At 41.5% G+C, this 22,972-nt stretch overlaps 1 protein-coding gene across 1 annotated transcript in view; it reads left to right on the top strand.

The window, feature by feature from the left end:
- LOC149158122 (uncharacterized) overlaps window positions 1–22,972 on the top strand; it is a 430,324-nt gene that overhangs the window by 75,182 nt on the left and 332,170 nt on the right. Inside the window, exons 3-6 of the mRNA XM_089436138.1 lie at window positions 19,743–19,835; window positions 20,069–20,117; window positions 20,258–20,415; window positions 20,614–20,706. Of these exons, the coding sequence (XP_089292264.1) occupies window positions 19,743–19,835; window positions 20,069–20,117; window positions 20,258–20,415; window positions 20,614–20,706 (393 nt within the window). The remainder of the gene's footprint in view (window positions 1–19,742; window positions 19,836–20,068; window positions 20,118–20,257; window positions 20,416–20,613; window positions 20,707–22,972) is intronic.

A 22,972-nucleotide genomic window follows, 5' to 3' on the forward strand; every position in this document is an offset into this window, starting at 1 on the left:
GGGGAGTCTGTGAACTCTAAGGACTTGGGAATTCCAAGTGCCATCCTACTGATCATCCTCTGTCAAGTGAGACTCAGATTGAGCTCCTTATTGTAAGACTCTGCTTTAAAAACATAATAAAAAGGCCACCACTGAAGGCTGGACCAGGAGACGTAGCCCAGGAGGATTGGGTGAACTCCTTATTAAATTTTGTTGTGTTTATGTTTGCTTACTGTGATCTCTTATTGTTTCAAGTGTCTGTGTATTTCGCAATCTTATCGATCCGTTGCACAAGATAACATAGACACACACACCAGCACATGAGTCTGTAATACCTTCATTAATTTCCTGAGGTCACCTAGGGGTGATTTCAGATCAATTGTCCAAAAACAACTGTGTTGGTGTGATTGATTCTTGAGCTTGTATTTCACTGTTCTTTTTTCTATGCTATTATGTGACAACTGTAGTAGAATTTACTTTGATGTTTACTGAAGGGTTTTTTTAAATAACTTATTGTGAAAAATAAGTAGGAGAAATAAATTAGTTACTGCAGTAGAATTTCATGTTAGAAAATTTCACATGGTATCAGAGCTGAGATCGGGCAACAGGATTAGAGAATCTGCAATGAGTCGTGAACATGATGCTGTTAGAGCAGCAACTCAAATGGACTCATGCAGTACTCCCGGGAAAGAGGAAAGCACGAAGAATATAATTCATCATGACAGTTCTGTGTTGGCTTCCAGACTGGAAGAAGTCGCTTGCTTGTCAAGCTCTGCTTCCTCTGAGGTTTGGTATATTGATAGCAGGGCTTTTGCGCACATGGCAGGAATACGAGAATATTTCTCGAGCTATCAAGAAGAACAGATGAACTTCCAAATCACCATGGGAAATAAATAAAAATGTACCCCCTTAGGAAGAGGTACTGTAGTTTTTCAAATAGAAGCAGGGGATGGGCTTCGAGCTACCAATGTGCTGCATGTGCCTGGATTGGGAATGAACTTACTTTCTGTATCTTAGTTACAGAACAAGGGCTATGATGTATACTTCATTGGGAAGAAAGTATATGTCAAACATCCAAGTTGGAAGAAGGCCCAAATTGGAGTCAGAAGCAACACACTGTATAAGTTACAACTAGAATCTCCAATGGCACTGATAGGCAGCAATGGTGAAAAAGATTTGAATCAACTATGGCGCAGAAGGATGGGGCACTTACACCATGGGGCCTTAAGAATTCTCAGAGGAACCGTCACAGGAGTTCCAGAATTAAGTACCAAACGAGACGATGTATGCAGAGGTTGTGTACTGGGCAAGTACGCCAAAGTGACTTATTCTAGAAGTAACAATAGGGAAAAGAGTGTTTTGGGATTAATACACTCAGATATCTGCGGACGTATGTCCACAAAAGCTCTTAGTGGTGCCGAATACTTTGTCACCTTCATTGATGATCACTCCAGGAAGACTTGGATCTACTTTCTGAAACCAAGGATGAGGTTTTTGATTGATTCAAAGAGTTTAAAGCTATGGTTGAGAATTTGATAGGGAAGAGGATAAAAGTGTTGCGCTCAGGCAATGGTGGAGAGTATATTGATAAAGACTTCATTGGGTTCTGCACAAAGGAAGTCATCAAAAGAGAATGGACAACTCCATATCATCCGGAGCAAAATGGAGTAGCAGAGAGGAAGAACATAACTATTGTTGAAGCAGCGAGGGCAATGTTGTATGATCAGGATATGTCCAAATTCCTATGGGCAGAAGCATGCAACACCACAGTATATGTTCAGAACAGGACTCCTCACAGGGCATTAGGTAAGATTACTCTGAAGAGTGTCTTCACCAACAAGAAGCCTGAAGTGAGTCATTTCAGGATATTTGGGAGATTGACATACTGCCATATACCTGAAGAAAAGAGGAAGAAGTTGGATCACACTGTAGAAAAAGGATATCTTGTGGGATATAGCGAGAATGCTAAGGCATATAGAATCTACCTTCCAGGCAATAGAGATCGTAGTATGACAGGATGTAAAATTCATGGAGGACAGAGCTTTTGGGAAATCCCGAGAAATGCCTTCCGAAGAGCAGTCAAAAGATGATCCATTGGTCCAACCACTTAGACTAGCAAAAACCAGCACCGATATTTCTCCAAGGCATAAGAATCCAGAAGCATGACAATAGGTGGAATCTCAGGAGGAGAAAATAGATCACTCCACTACCAGTGGAAGAACGAGCCGGGAACTTCGACAGATACTACGGGATGCAGAGGATTTCATTGGAGCTCCTAGGAACGTGAAAAAGGAGCGTAGACAACGAGATAGATACCAAGCTTTGGTGGCTCGGGTTGGAGAACCCTCTAGTTTTCAGGAGGCCGTTCAACATCAAGTATGGGTAGATGCTATGGTGGAGGAATACAGTTCCATAATGACCAATGATGTCTGGGAAGTGGTACCTAGACCTCAGGATAGATTAGTTGTAGGTTCGAGATGGATCTACAAGGTCAAGTATGCTGCAGATGGCAGCGTGGAAAAATACAAATGCAGGTTCGTGGCTAAGGGGTATGCTCAGAAGGAAGGGATAGACTATGAAGAAACCTTCGCCCTAGTAGCCATGTATACTTATATTAGATCAGTGATATCCCTTGCAGCATAGATGGGGTGGGAGATTCACCAGATGGACGTGAAGACTGCGTTCTTGAATGGGGTGATAAAAGAAGTGTACATTGAACAACCAGAGGGCTTTGAGATACATGACAAGAAAACTCATGTATGTAGGCTGAAGAAAGCTTTGTATGGGCTTAAACAAGCACTTAAAGCATGGTATGGTCGAATTGATGGTTACTTGTGGAAGATGGGATTCGTCAAGAGTGATGCAGATCCCAACCTCTACTATTTGACTATAGAGAATGAGCCTCTAATTTTGGTGTTACACATGGATGACCTTTTTTTGACAGGTTCAAATAGGCTCATCAAAGATTGCAAGGAAAAACTAGCTATAGAATTTGACATGAAGGATTTGGGAAGGATGCATTATTTTCTAGGGTTGGAAGTTTGGCAGCAGAAGGGTGAAATTTTCCTTGGACAAGGGAGATACGCTACAGAAGTTTAAAGAGGTTCAGAATGCAAGATTGTAGACCCATGGCTACAACAATGATTACCAAATGGAAGAAGATTGATGCGTCTGAAGATAAAGAAGTAGATCCTGTTGATTTGGGGTAGCATCGGATGTGCTCTAGCCATGAAAATTGGTGGAGAGGCTAAAGCACATGAGATCTCCAAGACCTAGAAATGGTTTGGGCAGATTCTACTCGGTGAAGGAGATATTAAAGTAATTAATATTTTTAATGGAGTTCTTAAGTCTAAACTTAGGAAAAATAAAGTATTAATGGGTATTAATATAAGACTGGGTTAGAAGGTTCTAAATGACATGGATCAAGCCAAATCTAATCTTAGCTATTGATTAGAGATGTAATCTCGGCCGTTGAAGGACCAACAAGAAAAGTATAAGAAGAGGCTTGAGGGTCAGTTGGAGAACACACCAGAGTGATCAGTCATTCGATTTACTAGAGCGGGGTTGCTAAGTAAAGTCGAATTAGTGATCAGTAGCGAGGGGCAGTGAGTACTAGACAGAGAGGTAGAGATAGTGCCGAGAGACCAACGCAGAGGCAGAGAGGCAGACGTAGAAGCCAGAGTAGGCCACGCAGAGCCCAACAGAGACAGCGCAGAGGCCAGAGGGCCTGCGTCATCCATGCAGAAGGCAGCAAGAGTGACGCAGAGGGTCCCAGAGGTTGCGTAGTGCCTCAGAGGGTTGACACAGAGGGTTCTGAGGTTGACGTAGAGGCCAGGAGGGCTGACGCAGTGCTTCAGTGTTGTTGGAGAGGGTTTCGTGGGGCAGGTTTTCTGAATACCTGCTTCTGAATAGAGAGGTATTACTGCTGGCTATTTTTCTCTGTTGGGTGAGCTAGTTTGGCACCCAGTGGTACTCAAGGATATACTGCATAATAATATAACCCTCAGAATTGTTGCACCAGTTTTCCTGCATTGGGTTTTTCCGGGGACGAGTTGTCCAAAAATAACGGTGTCACTTGTGTGTTTGCTATTTCTTCCAGCTGTTGATCTGTAGATGGTTGAGACTGTATTGTGTTTATTTCGATGTTTATGTGTTCAAATAACTTGTTTGTATTTAACAAGTAGGAGAAATAAACCAGAAGAATACAAATAAAATTTCTACTTAGAAATTTCAACATGGTATCAGAGTGTTGGGGACAGATCACAGGAGAGATGAATGCATCAGCTGAAGCAGAGCATTTGCAGCAGAGACAGCTATCCTGAGTGACAGAGGCTGTTCCTTGCGAAAGCGACAGAAGAAGGGTTGATGCAGAGGGACTGCGTCATCAGTACGGGCCAGAGAGAGGCCAACACAGAGGCTGAGGAGGTCAGAAAAGGGCTCACACAGAGCCACGCAAAGACTAGGAGGGTTGACGCAGTTGGCTGAGGGAGTATTTTAGCTAGTGTCGAGATTGTGCAGAGCCTAGAGGCTTGGTCCTTCAGTTGTTGGGGCATAGGAAGCCGTGGGTATTTTGCGGAGAGTGAAGCTGGTGGGGTGCTATGGGCAGAACAATACTTAACGGGGCAAAACCAAGGTAGAGGGAGTCACTACCTAGGCGGATTTTTAGCCAAGGAATCCAGATCAATGTTGTAAGTGCACAAAAGATCAGAGAGGTGCGACTTGACGATTGGCAGGAGGATTTCTAGAAGGGAAATCGAGACTCAGAGGGAGTCTAGCAGAGAACTTCCAGGTGGGAAGTAGAGAGACTCAACAAGAGTCAAAGAGAGAACTTCCAGAGGGAAGTAGAGAGACTCGAAGAAGTCGACAAGAAGAGCAGAGAGATGGCCATTAATGGGTTGAGGGATCAGGACAAGCTGGATGGGGCGTCCAACTTTGTGGTCTGGAAGGCCAAGATCCTGCCCATTCTAGATAGGCATCGCGTCAAGGCCTTCGCCTTGAGAATAGTGGCGATCCCATTTGACCTGGTTGATAATGAAAACTACGAGGAGGCAATGGCCAAGGCGAAATGCGTCATCCTTGATGGGGTCAAGGATCATGTGGTCCAACATATTGCCGAAAAGGAGACGACAAAGGAAATGTGGGACGCCTTGAAGAAATTGTACCAGCATACTTCCGTGCAGAGGAAGATGTTAGTTGAGAATCAGCTGCAACAATACCAGATGCAGAAGGGGGAGCAGATAGATCACTTCCTCGATAGATTGAAGGAGATTCGGGATCAACTGACTTCCATAGGGGCCATGCCGGATCAGGAGTTGATGGTAAGGACCTCTCTAAACTGTTAAAACTGGCAACTAGGGCCAAACTCCATGTGGGTCATTATTTATGGCCGCCGATATTTTTCTTGGATTCCTCTCATCGAGAGGTGTAGGATTGATCTAAAGATCATCCGATTCCGACAAGTATTCATGGAGATATGAATTTATTTGTGTTATGTGACAATTCATCAAGGTCGGCCAACAACCAAATAACCCCCACTTGTCCTCCATGTTTTAGTATAAATAGAGGTGCCTTGAAAGTCATTTGGGACTCACCTCTTGTGATATCTTCTCTCCATTGTTTTGGGTTTTAGTGGAAGGGAAAGTCCTCAAGAGGATACGCTGTCCTAAGAAGAGGTCTGCCATGCCCTAAACCGAAATTCTACAAGGGACTTGGACGCAGTTCAACAAGGGACTAGAACGCAGTAAATCCAAGGGCTTGTATGCTGGTTGCAACAACCCTAAACGCTGAGATGAAGAAGCCCTACCTACAGCTAAGTAGAAGCCCTAACGCTGTTCTAAATAAGGGATGCCCTAACTGCTGTTCAGATTGAAACACAGTCATAAAGGATAGATCCAATCACTGTCATGAAGGGATCCTATTGTTGTCACCCTAACGCTGTCATGGAGGATCTATCCTACCTTAGCCGCAGTAAGGAAGTAAACACTAATGATGCCCTAAATCTAATACGTTGTCATGTGAGGATGATCTAACACGGTCATGATGAAGAAGGCTTTAACGTAGTGGAGAAGGCATCTATAACGTAGGTCTAAGAGACCTTATGACGCTGATCTATGAGACCCTAAATCTACTGTCAATGTGCCCTAGCCGCAGGCTTGTATGAAGATTTATTAGCAGAAAAAGGAGACATATATACAGCCTTCTAACGCTGTCCATGTGCTCTAAAAGCAGGTCTAATAAGAGACCTTAAGACGCTGTCAAAAGGAAGGCTATTCGCTGTCCTAAGGATGTTATCTACAACAATCCTATATACAATCTCTCGGAGGAATGACTTCAGACGAGGACAGTATATGGATCTGCCTTCTTGCAATGTATATCAGTGATATATATATGTGTGTGTCTGCACTCTTTCATGGTTTGATGAAAGTAAAGTTTCGAAGACATTCTCTTCAGCATTGCTATGTGCTAGGCCGCAGGCCATAGCACCATAGCTAGGACTACCTTGGTGCTGCTATCTTAGTTTGAAGACATCATGATGATGAATGTTGCAACATGATGTGATGGATGCAGTAGCATGGTGTTAGGTACAATAGTATGATGGTGCAGCATAGTGCACAGTGACAGTGGTGCAGCACAATGATGCATAGTGCAGTATGATGCATAGTGCAACATGATGAATAGTGCAGCATGATGATGAAGAGTAGCATGTTGGGTACAACATGATGAGGTACAACTCAGTGATGGTGCAGCATGGTGCAACACAGTGATGATGGACATGGTATGATGGTGCATCATGGTGCAGCACAGTGATAGGTACAACAAGGTGATGGAATCACCTATGTCCAGATCAGCTACCTCATGTGACATCTTCTTAGAGAATATCTCTGCTCTTATTTTGATAAGTCAAGATGCTGACTTGTGATGTATATGTACTATCTCTCTCTCTCTGTGCTGAACTATTGAAGAACATATAAGAAGAATTGATCAAGGGTTTCCCCACATTGGGGTTTGTCCCTGGATGGCTCCACATCTTGTGTCCTCTTGTCTTGGCTTGTTTTCTGTGATTTATGTTTATGTTCTATTTGCATTTTACTATCATGCTTAATGTGATTGCTAATCTGGAATTGATATTGAGCTAATATGGAAAATTGAAGTAAATTTGCTCTCAGCTTAGAACATACCTAAAATTAACGTAAACGCAGTCTCCGAGGAGTGGGAGACATTTGTCGAGAGCATTCTGGGCATGGCAAATCTTCCAGATTGGGAAGAATTGTGGGCAGCTCTTCGTCAAGAATAGATCAGACGATTGAGCAAGATGGGAAGTAGCAGCAAAGGAGTTTGGATCAAGAAGGAAGAGGAAGAGGATGCAGCTCTGGCATCTGCGGGGAAGCAGGAGAAGAGGAAGAAAAAGGACCTCTCCAAGGTCAAGTGCTTCAACTGTGGGGAACTGGGTCACTATGCGAACCGGTGTCTGAGGAAGAAGAATAAGGAGAGGCGTTTGACTCTAAGGCAGCGCTAGCAAAGGAAAAAAAGGAGGTAGAGGAGGATGACGATTGTGTCATGAGTGCTCATGTACCTCTAGAGAAGAGGTGGGGAGACATCGAGTTGTAGTCAGGAAGACTACAGGCGATGAGGGGCAGGATCCTTGAGGTACCCAACTTCTTGGATTATACCTTGCTACGGGAGCCCCAAAGAGAGAGTAGCAGGACTAGCAGATGTTGGTAGAAACGAATGAGGATGAAGCAGCAAAGAGTGCTACAGTGCAGGAGTCCTTGCATAGCATGAGGCTAGCAAGCTGCAATAGTGCGAGAGGCACGAAGATTGTTGCAACAGTGCAGGATGGCACAAAGAGGTTTGCAGTGGTGCGAGAGGTAGGGAGTTGTTGCAGCAGTGCAGAGGTAGTAGAGGGAGCACTTGATAGCGGCAGAGGGAGCTTCAGCATCAGGAGTGTTTCTAGCCTGGCAAGGATGTCAGTGGTTGGGTGGATTAGTTACTTCTCAGTAACTGAGTTGCAGTGTAGTAGCAGTGAGCAGTAGCACGATGCAGCATGATGAGAGGAGGTTGCATTGCAGATGTAGTGTTGGGAGAAAGAACCAGCAACAACACGGATGCAGAGGGAGCTGCCGTACGGATGCAGCAGTGGCAGTGGCAGAGCCATGGGCAACAATACAGGATGCAACAGTGCAGAGGATGTTGGGCGAGGAGGCCTAGCATCAGCACAGGTACCGGTGCCATATAATCAGAGTGATGCTCAGTGTGGAGTATTACTAGAGCACAATCCTCGCTAAGAGGCAGTGTTTATTTTGGGTAGCATCGGATGTGCTCTAGCCATGAAAATTGGTGGAGAGGCTAAAGCACATGAGATCTCCAAGACCCAGATATGGTTTGGGCAGATTGTACCTGGTTAAGGAGATATTAAAATAATTAATATTTTTAATGGAGTTCCTAATTCTAAACTTAGGAAAAATAAAATATTAATGGGTATTAATATAAAACTGGGTTAGAAGGTTCTAAATGACATGGATCAAGCCAAATCTAATCTTAGCCGTTGATTAGAGATGTAATCTCGATCGTTGAAGGACCAACAGGAAAAGTATAAGAAGAGGCTTGAGGGTCAGTTGGAGAACACACCAGAGTGATCAGTCATTCGATTTACTAGAGCGGGGTTGCTAAGTAAAGTCGAATCAATGATTAGCAACGAGGGGCAGTGAGTATTAGATAGAGAGGCAGAGATAGTGCCGAGAGACCAGCACAGAGGCAGACACAGAAGCCAGAGCAGGCCACGCAGAGCCCAACAGAGACAGCACATAGGCCAGAGGGCCTGCGTCATCCACGCAGAAGGTAGTAGGAGTGATGCAGAGGGTCCTAGAGGCTGCGCAGTGCCTCAGAGGGCTGACGTAGAGGGTTCTGAGGTTGACGCAGAGGCCAGGAGGGCTGACGCAGTTGTAGGAATTTACAGGGTAAGTTCCTTAGAAAGAACACCAAAAGGACACCGCTCACAACCAGATCACAGATCAATACACCAATATTTTTGACGTGGTTAAAACCCTCAAAGAGGGAAACAGTCCACGGCCTGCGCCAACGTGGCTACTACAGGCAATTTATTAATCAAAGAATGAAAATTTACATAAGCTTCTCTCATGCATGGATTACCCGAACAATGACCCTCCATGCGCTTTAAATAGAACTCATGGACCAATCGGGTGTCAAGCCACGGATCAAGTGTCGGTAATACCGAGGAGAGAGTGAACCGTCGGATCACTACATATCGTGACCGTCGGATTGTAAGTTACAAAATGTACAACGGTAAAGAAACACACTTTACCTAACTCTATACCTAACTCTATACTAGACCAAGTTGAACTTAACTATTTCCTATGTGTCGGAATATCCTAACATCCCCCCTTAAGAACAACTTGGGATAGGATTGAAGGATTTACAAATATGACACAATAGGAGAAGGAAGGAGGCACTAGAGCCTATCCCCCCTTAGTGACAACTTCCTGAACTCCAAGCATATATCGAAGTTTAGTGAACTTCGCCTCTGTGAGAGCCTTTGTGAAGATGTCTGCAACCTGATCATCTGTTGAACAATATTGCACTTCAAGAACATGGTCATGAATGAGCTTTCTGATGAAGTGCATGTGTAGTTCAATGTGTTTGCTGCGCTGATGCTGGACTGGATCTTTGCATAGCTGAATGGCACTTTGATTATCACACCAAAGTGTGGTTGGATGCTGCTGCTCAAAGCCAAACTCTGATAGGATCTGACGAAGCCACAAGGCTTCCTTACTAGCTTCCACGGCACCACGATACTCTGCTTCTGCTGACGAAAGAGAAATGGCAGCCTGTTTCTTACAAGCCCATGTAATAGGTCCTGAACCAAGAGTGAAGACATAACCGGCAGTAGACTTCCGATCATCAGGGTCACCAGCCCAATCAGAATCAGTGAAACCAACTAATAGAGGAGCTGCTTTGGCACTGTAATGAATCCCAAACTGTACTGTACCTCGAACATAACGAAGTATTCTTTTGGCTGCTTTCCAATGACTTTCACGGGGGTTTTGCATAAAACGAGCAACAAGGCCAACAGCAAAGGAAAGATCAGGACGAGTATGGGTTAAATACAAGAGTTTTCCTACAAGTTGACGGTATAAGGTAGCATCAACTTCAGGAGAAGTACAAGAGACTGAAAGTTTGACTCCAGACTGAAAGGGAGAAGGGGCTGGCTTACAGTCTTCCATGTGAAAATGACGAAGAATATCACAAGCATACTTGGACTGGGAAAGGAAATACCCTCCTTGGATTGCAAGACTTGAAGACCGAGAAAATAGTGTAAGTGTCCTAAGTCTGTCATTTCAAATTTCTTTTTAAGGCTGGACTTCACATGGTTTATAAGGTTGGGATCACTACCAGTAAGAATAAGATCATCAACATAAAGAACAAGGATGATAAGAGAGTTGCCCACTTTCTTGGTGTAGACAGTATTGTCAGAATAACACCTAGAAAAGCCAGATTCTAAAAGAAAGCTATCCATTTTGGCATACCAAGCCCGAGGAGCTTGCTTGAGACCATAAAGAGATTTCTTAAGTCGACATACAAGGCTGGAGTCTGTTTGTATGAAGCCAATGGGTTGTTCCATATAGATTTCTTCATGCAAGTCCCCATGCAAGAAGGCAGATTTAACATCCATCTGATGGACTTCCCATTTTAAAGAGGCAGCAAGGGAAAGAACAAGGCGGATAGAGTTCATTTTGGCAACAGGGGAGAAGGTTTCAGTGTAGTCAATGCCTTCAACCTGTGAAAAGCCCTTAGCAACAAGACGAGCTTTATGTTTATCAACTTTCCCATCTGGTCCATACTTGGTTCTGTAAACCCATTTACATCTAACAAGTTTGCGTCCCTTTGGTAGAGGAACAAGATCCCATGTATCATTTGTCAACAATGAATGATATTCTTCATTCATAGCTGCTTCCCAATGTGGATGGCCTGAAGCTTCTGCAAAAGTGTCAGGATCATGATTTACTGGAGCTTGAGCCAGTAAAGAAGAGGCTCTTTCAAACTGAGAACGTGTACGTCGCTGATCTGTAGGATCACCGGCAAGATCACCTGCTGCATCCCGAGTAGCACGGACCCATCTTGGAAGTTGAGGATCCTGAGAAGGTGGGGGAGGATTATCATCCTCACTTTCATCATCTGAAGAAGAAATGTTTTCAAAAGTAGAAGAGATAGGAAGAGGTGGCACATCCGCCGGACTAGGCTCGCAGGCCGATTTATTTTCATCAAATTTTACATCTCTTCTAATGATAACATTTTTGGACTTAAATGGAATAAGTCTATAACCTTTTACATCTTCAGAATATCCAACAAAAGTACATTTCTCACTCTTAGGTTCTAAAGCTTTATGCTTTTCATCTGGAATATGGGCCCATGCTTCACTTCCAAAAACACGAAAGTGACTTACATCTGGTTTAATGGAACTCCAAGCTTCTTCTGGAGTGATATTCTCTAGAACCTTAGTAGGAGTGCGATTGATTATATAATTTGCACAATTAATTGCTTCGGCCCAAAAACTAAGACTGAGTCCTTTAGATTGCAGCATACAATTAGCCATTTCCTTTAAGGTGCGATTTTTCCTTTCAGCTACACCATTTTGTTGTGGAGTGTATGGAACAGTATGTTGCATTTGAATTCCATTTTCGGTGCAAAAGTTGATGAATGTGTTTTTAACATATTCTCCACCATTATCAGTTCTTAGCTTAAGAATTTGATGTCCAGATTGTTTTTCAACAAAGGCTTTGAAGGCCAAAAATGTGTTAAATACTTCGCTCTTGAGTTTTAAGAAGTATACCCAAGTGCGTCTGGAGAAATCATCAATGAAAGTTAAGAAATACTTGCAGCCAGAGAATGAAGCAACAGGAAGTGGACCACATAAATCACTGTGCACAAGCTGTAAAGGGGCTGAGGCGTGCCAAGAGGCACGTTTGTCAAAACTGTCCCGATGATGTTTTCCGAGTACACATCCGGAACAAACACCATCTCTGCAAGATACCATAGGAAGACCTGTCACCATATTTTCTTTACATAGATGCTGAAGGGAGCGATAGTTTAAGTGACCAAATCGCTCATGCCAAAGTTTGCTCACTTCATCATTATGAGCAACAAATACTGAGGGAAGATTTGATGACCCAAAGTTGTGAAACTTATACAACCTTGTGGAATCATCAGCAATACCAGTAGCTAGAATCTGTTTAGGATCTCTTAGATCCTTGATTACAACATCATGAGGTGAAAATTCAACAATTTTACCTTCACCTGAATGAGTTATCTGATATACAGATAGAAGGTTGCAGGATAAGGTTGGAACACATAATACATCATTAAACTGACCATTGTCTAGATGAACAGTTCCAGTCCCTACAACATTAAGAGATCTATCATCACCAACATATATATTTTTGGTGTTACAATCATTTAAAGAAGAAAACATGGCTTGGTTTTTGGCCATGTGATAAGAGGCTCCAGAATCAATGAGCCACTCATGAGAAGGAGAAGAAGAAGATACATTTAATGCATAACCAGACTGAGATGATTGACAACGACATGCAGAAAGTGCCATTCCGGAAGTTGAAGTTGAAGTAGGCTCCACATGGATGTTATGTTTCTTCATTGCGGCTTCCAAGGCTTCCATCTTCTTAAAGCATTTAGATTCTAAGTGGCCATCTCGATTACAAAAGTTACAATGTCTATCAGTCTTCTTCCATTTGTTTTTATTGGTCTTATCATTTTGCTGAAATGATCTTTCATTTTGAGGCTGAGTTTGCTTAGGACCCTTGTTTGGTTTAGGACCATTCTTTTTAGGATATGACTTCTTAGGATTCTTTGAATTTGGTTGCTGCTGGGCGGCTAACGCTTTCTTGGAAGAGTTTCCAAGATTAAGAAGACCAAGGTGTAAGAGTTTTTCTTGTTCTCTTATTAAGGAATCACAAAAGGAGTCAAAGGAAGGGGCCTTGTAGTCTTTTCCTTGACAAATGAAAGCTTCCCTTGTAGAATGGAAAGTGGAAACAAATACAGAGTAGGCTGGTCCCAACTTAGTAAGGATGGAATAAATAAGGTTACCATCTTCTTTCTTAACCTTAACACCTTCCAAGAGATATCTAAGGGTCTTGAATTTGGACAAGAAATCTTCAATGCAAGAAAAATTATTAGGATCCAAAGTAAGCAACTCATTTTCAAGTTGATGGGCTCTAATTTCATTTTTAATCCCAAAAACTTTAGCGATTTTTTCCAATGCTTCATGAGGAGTCTCAAGTTCTGCAATATGGAATCTAAGATCAGGAGAAATAGACATCCCTATCAAACCACGTGCTTGATCTTGTCTATTTTCCCATTTTGCAGCCTTGTCTTCATCTTTTGGTTTCTTCTCTTGGTCTGTGGCTATTCTGTAGAGACCTTTACTTCTAAGTAAATCTTCCATGTAGGCTATCCATTGGAAGTAGTTAGTGCTGTCAAGAATGACTTGGCATGGACTTTCCATTTTTTTAAAAAAACTGAAGCTGAAGATGCTGAAAGTAAGTGTTCCAATGGATAGATCTCGAAAAATTAGGCTGTTTTAAAAAAAACGGCTCTGAAAAAGGCTTCCGGATGAAGAAGTTATGGCTTTTTGAAAAAAATTTGTTGAAGTTGCCGGCAAAGTGCGCGAATGTGCGGGAATGAAAAAATCCGCCCCCACAAAATGGAGACTTGAACCCAAGACCTCTACTCTCTTAAAATAGCTTTGAACCAATTGATCTATACAAAAAATTTGAGAGAGAGAGAGAGAGGGGGGGGGGGCCTTGGTTTGCGTGCTTGCCTTGAGAAAGCTCTTTTTCCCTACAAAACACAAAACACAAAACCCAACACGAATATGCAAAGAAAAACGAACCTTGCGGCTCGAAGTTAGCTTTAGCCAAAAAACTAGATATTTTAAAAAAAAACCTTGCGGCTCAAAGTTAGCTTTAGCCGAAAAACTAAATATTTTTCTCAATGTTTCTGATTTTCCGAGATCACACTAAGGTGCAGGGAAAAGAGCATACGCATGAGAAAAATCCTTCCTTTCTGTTTCTGATTTGCCCAGATCGCACAGAGTCGCAGGGCAAAGAGCATACGCAGAAATGAAAGGTATAGATCCGGTTAAAAAAAAGGCTAAATAAACCGAAACCGAAATAAGCAGAGAGAAAATAACAGTAAACTGCAAAACACTGTATACCTCCCGATCTGAAAAATGACGCAGCTAGGGCTACCGGAAACCTTTTCGCGTGAAACGAAAGGGGTTCCTCACTGGAACAGATGCTCCGAACGCAACAGAGCAGTCCTCTCGGCCCGAAAGCAGTCAGAAACAGCAGATCTAGGAAACGACAGCCGCATGCAGTTCTACCGGCTTCAGATTTGGATCACCAACGGACGCGACCCTCAAATAGCTCTGATACCATGTAGGAATTTACAGGGTAAGTTCCTCAGAAAGAACACCAAAAGGACACCGCTCACAACCAGATCACAGATCAATACACCAGTATTTTTGACGTGGTTAAAACCCTCAAAGAGGGAAACAGTCCACGGCCTGCGCCAACGTGGCTACTACAGGCAATTTATTAATCAAAGAATGAAAATTTACATAAGCTTCTCTCATGCACGGATTACCCGAACAATGACCCTCCATGCGCTTTAAATAGAACTCATGGACCAATCGGGTGTCAAGCCACGGATCAAGTGTCGGTAATACCGAGGAGAGAGTGAACCGTCGGATCACTACATATCGTGACCGTCGGATTGTAAGTTACAAAATGTACAACGGTAAAGAAACACACTTTACCTAACTCTATACCTAACTCTATACTAGACCAAGTTGAACTTAACTATTTCCTATGTGTCGGAATATCCTAATAGCAGTGCTTCAGTGTTGCTGGAGAGGGTTTCGTGGGGCAGGTTTTTTGAATACTTGCTTTCGAATAGAGAGGTATTACTGCCGGTTATTTTTCTCTGTCGAATGAACCAGTTTGATACCCAGTTGTACTCAAGGATATACTACATAATAATATAACCCTCAGAATCGCTGCACCGGTTTTCATGCATTGGGTTTTTTCGAGGATGAGTTGTCCAAAAATAACGGTGTCACTTGTGTGTTTGCTATTTCTTTTAGTTGTTGATCTGTAGATGGTTGAGATTGTATTGTGTTTATTTTGATGTTTATATGTTTAAATAACTTGTTTGTAATTAACAAGTAGGATAAATATACCAGAAGAATACAAATAAAATTTCTAACGGGTAATAGTTAGAAATTTTAACAGATCCCACCTTGTACAGGCAGCTCATAGGGTCCTTGATGTATTTGGTCAACACCAAGCCAAACATTTGTTACGCTGTCAACACCCTTAGTCAGTTCATGGTGGAACCAAAGAGGGCACACTAGGCAGCAACCAAGCATGTTCTCAGATATATACGAGGAACAATCGAGCATGGATTAATGTACACCCGAGACAATGATATCAGACTGAGTGGGTTCACTGATGCAAATTGGGCTGGAAGTTCAGTAGATCGGAAAAGTACCACTGGGTACTGTTTCAACATTGGATCAGGAATGACCTCCTGGTGTAGTAGGAAATAGAAGTCCGTAGCTCTAAGCTCAGCTGAAGCTGAATATATGGCAGCTAGCACAACATCGTGTGAAGCCATATGGCTTAGAAAGTTGCTTGTGAATCTATTCAGGAGAAGGATGGAAGCAACCAACATTTTGTGTGATAATCAGAGTTGCATCAAGCTCTCTGAGAATCCAGTTTTTCATGATTAGTCGAAGCACATTGACATCAGGTGTCACTTTATCAGAGACTGTGTCCAGCGGGGTGTAGTATAGTTACAGTACACTACGACAGGAGAACAGGTGGCAGACATTCTCACCAAGGCTCTAGGAACAAAGTTTGTTTATTTCAAGGAGAAGATGGGGATGATTGAGAATCCGTTTCAGTAGCCGAAACGGATAGTGCAGTACTTAAGAGGGAGATGCAGTATAGATGCAAAAGTGACAGTGGCAGTGTCATGGGCAGCAATATAGATTGCAACAGTGCAGTGGATGAAGGGCAACAGGCCGAGCATCAACAACGTAGAGGACCGATACCTTGGATCAGTGTGATATTTCTACTGGGAAGTATTGCTAATGTAGATTCCTCACTAAGAGGGAGTGTTGATTTTTGGGTAGCATCGGATGTGCTCTAGCTCCAAAATTTTGTACAAGGGCTAGAACACATGAGATCTCCAAGACCCAGAAATCGTTTGGAGAAATTCCACCCGGAGTGCATGTTATTCGAATAATTAATTATTTTTAATGGTGCCTAAGTTAAAACTTAGGAAATTAAAAAAATTAAAGTGAATTAATGTAAATATGGGTGAGAAGCTTCTAAGAGATGAGGATCAAGTCTAATTTAATCTTAGCTGATGATTAGAGATTAGATCACGACCGTTGATGTCTCAACAGGAAAAGTATAAATGAAGACTTGAGAGTCATTTGGAGATACACCGGGCAAATACTTAGTAACCTGAGGGGAGTCCATTCTCCAGAAGTAGGAGTTCGATTTCAGAGGGAGAGTTGTAGAGTGAAGGAAGAGGAGGGTATCTACTATCAACATCAGCCGGAGACTGGGGAGGAGGGGACGCAGTGCATCAGAGGGATAGCGCAGAGGGACAACTTAGAGAGGCAGCGCAACAAAGTACGCAGTCCTCACGCAAAAGATGACGTAGTGGAGGCTGGAGGGTCTCTTGAGTGTCAGAATTTCTCCAGTGATTGGAGGTTTTCTTGAAGGTTTCTATATTTTCTTTAAATCATTCATTGTAAAGAGATTGTTGCTGAAGAATAATAAATAAACCCTCATCTGCTGCACGGGTTTTTCTGCATTGGGTTTTTCCAGGGACTATTGTCCAAAAACAACTGTGTTGATGTGATTGATTCTTGTGCTTGTATTTCGTTGTTCTATTCTCTATGCTATTATGTGACAACTGTAGTAGAATTTTCTTTGATGTTTACTGAAGGGTTTTGTAAATAACTTATTGTGAAAAATAAGTAGGAGAAATAAATCAGTTACTCCAGTAGAATTTCATGTTAGAAATTTTCACACGAATATTAGCATACATACGAGACATCCATACGATAGCTACGTATGCATGGACCCGCATGTATCGCACTATATATACGCTGGTTAATATAGGGAAATGTCTAAATTAAGGCAATGAATTGATTATCGAAATAAATCCCTACCTCACCAGAATATCATGAATATGTCAAATTAGATAGGTAATACGTATACCACCTTAAATACATATATATATATGATAAACCCTTAACTAAAAGAAAATGTTAATTTTAATTTAAAATTAATAAAATAATAATTAAAATTAATTAAAATTATAAACTAAATAAATTAAACTAATTTATTAAAATCATATAAACTTTAATCAAATCAAATCCTACGTATTCAAATAAAATCCATAAAATCAAATGAGATTGATTTTATAAAAAGTTCCACATAACAAAAACAAAGACACGGAGATGGGAGGAAGGCAGTGGGTAGAGAAATAAAAGGAGGAAGGAAATCTTGAGGAAAGGGGGGGCCGAGAAGAGGAAATTTCCGAGAGTCTTACTTACTGAGAGGAGGAGTTTCAATTGTTCTTAAGTTTTTGGGCACGGGGGACTAGATTGCATCAATTGAGACGCATTCTAGAAATGAGTACCTAGGTTGTACATAGTTTGGCTGGGAGGTTTGGTCTTTTGGTAATGGGAGCGGGTGTAGGAGTAAATCAGAAACATCTTCAACCACATAAACCCAATCAGGTAGTCAACATTAGACTGATAAATTCTGATATTATAGATGCTGTTTAAATTCTTATAACAGGTTTCATGTTATGTTTAAGGTAAATATTTGAGTAAATTATTTCAAGCCCTACAATAAGTAAGTGGAAATGGAGGGGAAAGACTTCATGGCCAAGTGCTATGGTTAGGGGGACCAACTATGGGGAGTCCACATCTTGAGTGTATAGATGTACTGGAGAGATCGATTGTGGATGCATGAGTTACCATACTCAATGTGTTTTTTTCTAGCCCTCTGGTGCACCTTTTTCTTCTTTTTGATAATTGTTTTTATTTTGGTGCATAATTCAAGGATCAAAGCTTCCTCTTAATGATATAGCATTTAATTTACCCCTTAAGATGAGATAGTTTATCGCTCGTCAGGGTTGGGACACGCAAGGGTTACTTTTGATGAGATGGAGCATCAAGTGCTCAGGCACTAGGTGATGGCTAATGAGGAGGGTAGAGCTCATTCTAGCCTTTTGCCCACGCACTATTTTATGTTCTGACCATCTTTTGCATTTTGGCCTTTTTTTTCATTGTGACCATATTATTCTTTTTCATTCTTTTAGCTGCATCAACCTCTAGGGTAATGTTTTATGGCCGCACTCAAGGTTGTGGATAAGAGGGTAGTGCCAAATCCCAATGAACCAATGACAATGAAACCCGAAGGATGGAGATGGTATCAAGGGATAATAATGTGATATGGAGAATGTTAAGTATATTAAAGGGAGAATGAATGTGCTACTTCAATCCAAGTCTTCCAAGTAATGCCCCTCCTATAACCATAAGGCCTTAGGGGAGGTCCCAATGGACCAGAGCTAAGATAAACCCCCCTTGTAAGATGAGAGAACAAGTTTATAGTCAAGATCAGTCATTCATCTAGATCACCCCTTTATCCATACTAAATGCCAAAAAAATTACATAAAAGCATCCAACTGCAAAATTATCAAAGTACATGTTGAGTGGTAGCCCACCTTTATCCAAAAAGAATGCCATATGGTGAGAGGTGTATGACTGGCTCAGATGGTGGAGGAACTGACATATCATCATCAATAAGCAAATGTGTAGGGCTTCCGGCTGGTTGGCTGTCCAAAATTGGAGAATTTTTTTTCTCCTATGGGGTTACCCATTTTGGTGGGTAATAGGACCCAAATTGCTGCATCTCCTGGCAAAGAAAACCTTTTAATTTGGTTGAAGTAAATTTCAACCTCATAAGTCTATTCTAATGTTCTTCAAAAGGAGAAACCAAAGAAAAGTTTTTAACTTGGTTTTAGTAAATTTCAACCTCATAAATCTAATCTAATGATTCTGGGAAGGAGAAACCATCTTGATTAGACCTTCTTCAGTCCTGCTTTTGTCAAGGACTAATAATCCCCTCCCATAATTATAACCATAAGAATTAATTTACCTTGTAAGTACTTATATGGGCGTTTTTTCTCTTTGTATAACACATAAATCTTTGTGTTGTACAAAGATTGTAAGAAAGAATATCTTAACAAAGCTTCTTCGATGTTAGGAAAAAAGGTTCTCTTTCAAGGCATGATGCAACCAAGTATATCCTAATGACTTGCCTAAATTGATCAATGATCTCTACCCGAGTCAATGTAAGAAACTTGCATATTCATATTAGAAGAGCAGCAGAATAATATTATGCTGGTCAAGTATTAGTTATAACGACGTATTGACCAATAATAGGAGAATATAAGGGATGATCATTTATTGAAGAAACGTGCAATTAGAGAGATAATAGTTCAAGAAGGCCCAACGCACTGAAATCAATTTGTCCCATTTTGCATTGTACTTTAATTTCTTCTCCTTAATACCGGCTTGCCGTCAAAGTTCATGTGTACTACTGTTTCTTATTTGATTTCTTTTGGGCAAACTTTTGCAGGAGTGGGTAACAACAAGAAGGGAGTCTTGCAGCAGAGGAAAACTGGTCTGACAAATGAGAAAAATAAAAATCATATTCCTTCAACGTTCAATGGTAATCTTCCTGAATTAACAGGAAACAATAATATTTTTGCATTTACTACCAAGGTAGAACAGCATTGCCATTCACTCACTCGAATCAGAATTTGATTTCTCTAAAATATGCAGCATGTTTCTCCATTCTGAGCATCAACACAATTACAGCTATGCTACAATTCTGTAGTTACTTTTAAGTTGGACAATTTTGTAGGAGCATAATTCATGACTGTTTTGTCATTTTTCAAGCAGTATTAAAGACAGAGTATCATCTTGGGCAACATGTCTTTCTGAAGGCAGAGTAAGGATTTTAACATAATTTTGAAAAATTACTGAGTGGAATACATAATTTTGAAAAATTGCTTCTTAGCCTTTATGCAAGTTTCTTCTATTAAATGCCCTTTCTTTGGCTACATTTCCATAACACATTTGCAATATTAGTGCTGGAACTCAGTGGACACCTTCCTCTGCTGAAGAAGCCGCTAAGGCCTTCAAACATACGGAAGGTCTTCTTTTATTCAATTCTCACGACAGGCAACGAGGAGAGAAAGAAAATGATTTGAAGGACCACAGTTCTAAGCCAAATTGTCCTCCGAAGGGTAGGACAATCTTTCAGCCCATGCTTTGTATTGGCTAGCAACAATAACTTCAATTTTTAGTTACACCGAAATTCAAATAATGAAAAATTAAAGTTCAATATTTGTCACTTTGGCTAATGCATATCCCGTGACAAAGGCTCACAATTGTCATGGATAAAGTGTTTAGGTTTCTCGGTGAAATTCTGTTTATTTTTGCAGAATTTTCTCTTCTGGACATCATCAGTGATAGTAGCGATGGAAGTTTTCGGAAAAGGTCACCATTGGAGTTACATGCAGCTTTTGCCATCGAAGGTATGCTTAGATCCTATCATATGTATATTATAACATCATTTAATAATTGTTAATTTTAGGTATGTTTTATGCTTAGAACAATTTATTTCAATTTTCACAGTTAGGTCAATATCTTTTCCAGATTAGCAATCACATGAACATTAAAGTAAATTGCAGATAGAACATAAACATAAATCACAGAAGACAAACCAAGACAAGAGGACACAAGATGTGGCGCTAGCCAGGGACAAACCCCAATGTGGGGAAACCCTTGATCAATTTTTCTTATATGTTCTTCAATAGTTCAGCACACATAGAGAGAGATAGTACATTTACAACATAAGTCAACACTTAGACTTATCTAGGTAAGAGCATAGATCGTCTCTAAGAAGATGATACATGATATCAGTTGAAGACATGTTGCTTCAACTGATTCTCCAAGGTGACTCCTTCATCTATCATTGTGCTTCATCTCGTCACCATGCTGCACCATGCTGCACCCATCATCATAATGCTGGACCTCATGATCATGCTGTACACATCATACTGCTGCACCTTGCCTGCCATGCTGTCCATGCTTGCTGCTGTCCCATGTGCCTTTGCTGCCATGTCACAGCTGCTGTCCCACTTTGCCTTGCCATACCTTGCTGCTGTCCCATGTGTCTTAGCAGCACTATGTACCTTGCTGTCCCATGCATCTTAGCAGCACTATGTACCTTGCTGTCCCATTTACTTTGCTGCACTAGTGTGCTAGTCGCCTTGCTGTCCCATGCATTGTGCTGTCCCAACCTGCTGTTCATGACTGATCTGGTTAGGGCACTAGGCAGCCCTAACTCCACCTAACAGTCATCAAACAAGTCCCTTGATGACTACGGCCCACCTTGGCAAGCTTCTTCCATAGCTACGATGCTTCCTTAGGATGCATATCAGCCCTTCACAGATCCGCTGTCACCTACAGCAGTTATTCCTACCACAGCCCTCCACGTTGCTCCTTATGCTTCCTCACGCTGTCCCTTTGAGATGACTGTGGCCTGGTTAGGAGGGCCTTTCTAGGCCTCTCGGCCATCTAAACTTCACCTCCCAATTGCTGCTGTAGCAGTCCCTCACTGCGGCCCTATAAACAGAAATATACACCCCAAAACCATGCACAAAACAGTCATTAAACTTACCTATAGTCTGTGGCCTGATTTGCAAGGTGAGGCTGCAACAACGTGTCACAAAACTGCCCTCTTCTTGCCTCCTACAATGTGGCTAAGAGCTGCGGCTCTTCTTCTCTAAATTCTGCACCCAAAACAGTGAGAATATCTCCACAAACTCAACTACCTTCTAGACTGCGTAGATACCAGCGTTAGGGCTTCCTCCTTGATAGCGTTAGGGCTTCTCACTTGACTGCGTTAGGGCTTCTCACTTGACTGCGTTAGGGCTTCTTATTTCATGACTGCGTTTTAGGGCATCATCTCCATTAGGGCAGCATTGTCTTCTTAGGATCTCTCCTCCCACCAAAACCCAAGACAAGTGGAGAGGAAGAGATCACTAGAAGTGTGTGTAAGAAATGATTCTGAAGTCATCTCCTTTTATACTAAAACGTTGAGCACATGTGGGGTTTATTTGGTTGCTGGCTGACCTTGATGAATTGTCTTATAACACAAATAAATTCATAACTCCATGAATACTTATCGGAATCGGATGATCTTTAGATCAACCCTACACCTCTCGATGAGAAGGATCCAAGAAAAATATCAGCTGCCATAAATAAGATGACCCACATGGAGTTTGGCCCTAGTTGCCAATTTTAACAATAATGAATCAACACATACCGCTTCTTAGTTCCCGTATTTGCAAAATTTGAGGATCCTAGTTGGTTTCCCAGTATAAGAAAGCTACATTCATGCATTGCAAGAAAGCTCAATCTATCAAAGTCAACTTTCATTTTTCCATGTAGTTGCAACCCTTACAGAGAACGAGACACTCCTACTATTTCATGTTTGAGAAACAATGCTGTTATAAATTTTGAAATTTCAGCAAATGGCACTTGGATGCCTTTCTGAAATTGATGTTTTGAAAATATGAATCTTATGTCATATTATTGATGGTCTAACTCATGACTATGTATACACATTCAACTCTCCTTGCCCCTACATGCACATGGAGTGTGTTAGCAAAAAAGGTGAATACTCATAGTGTGTTAGACCAAAATGGTCATTACTACGAGTTTTTTAGAGTCCCCTCAAAAATTGATTTTTTTATTATCACCAAATATACAATATACATATGAATATTATGTTAA

The sequence above is a fragment of the Pinus tabuliformis genome, chromosome 5_2, assembly GCF_031772625.1.
Source record: "Pinus tabuliformis cultivar Carrire ecotype Pingquan chromosome 5_2, CPIR1, whole genome shotgun sequence".
NCBI lineage: Eukaryota > Viridiplantae > Streptophyta > Pinopsida > Pinales > Pinaceae > Pinus > Pinus tabuliformis.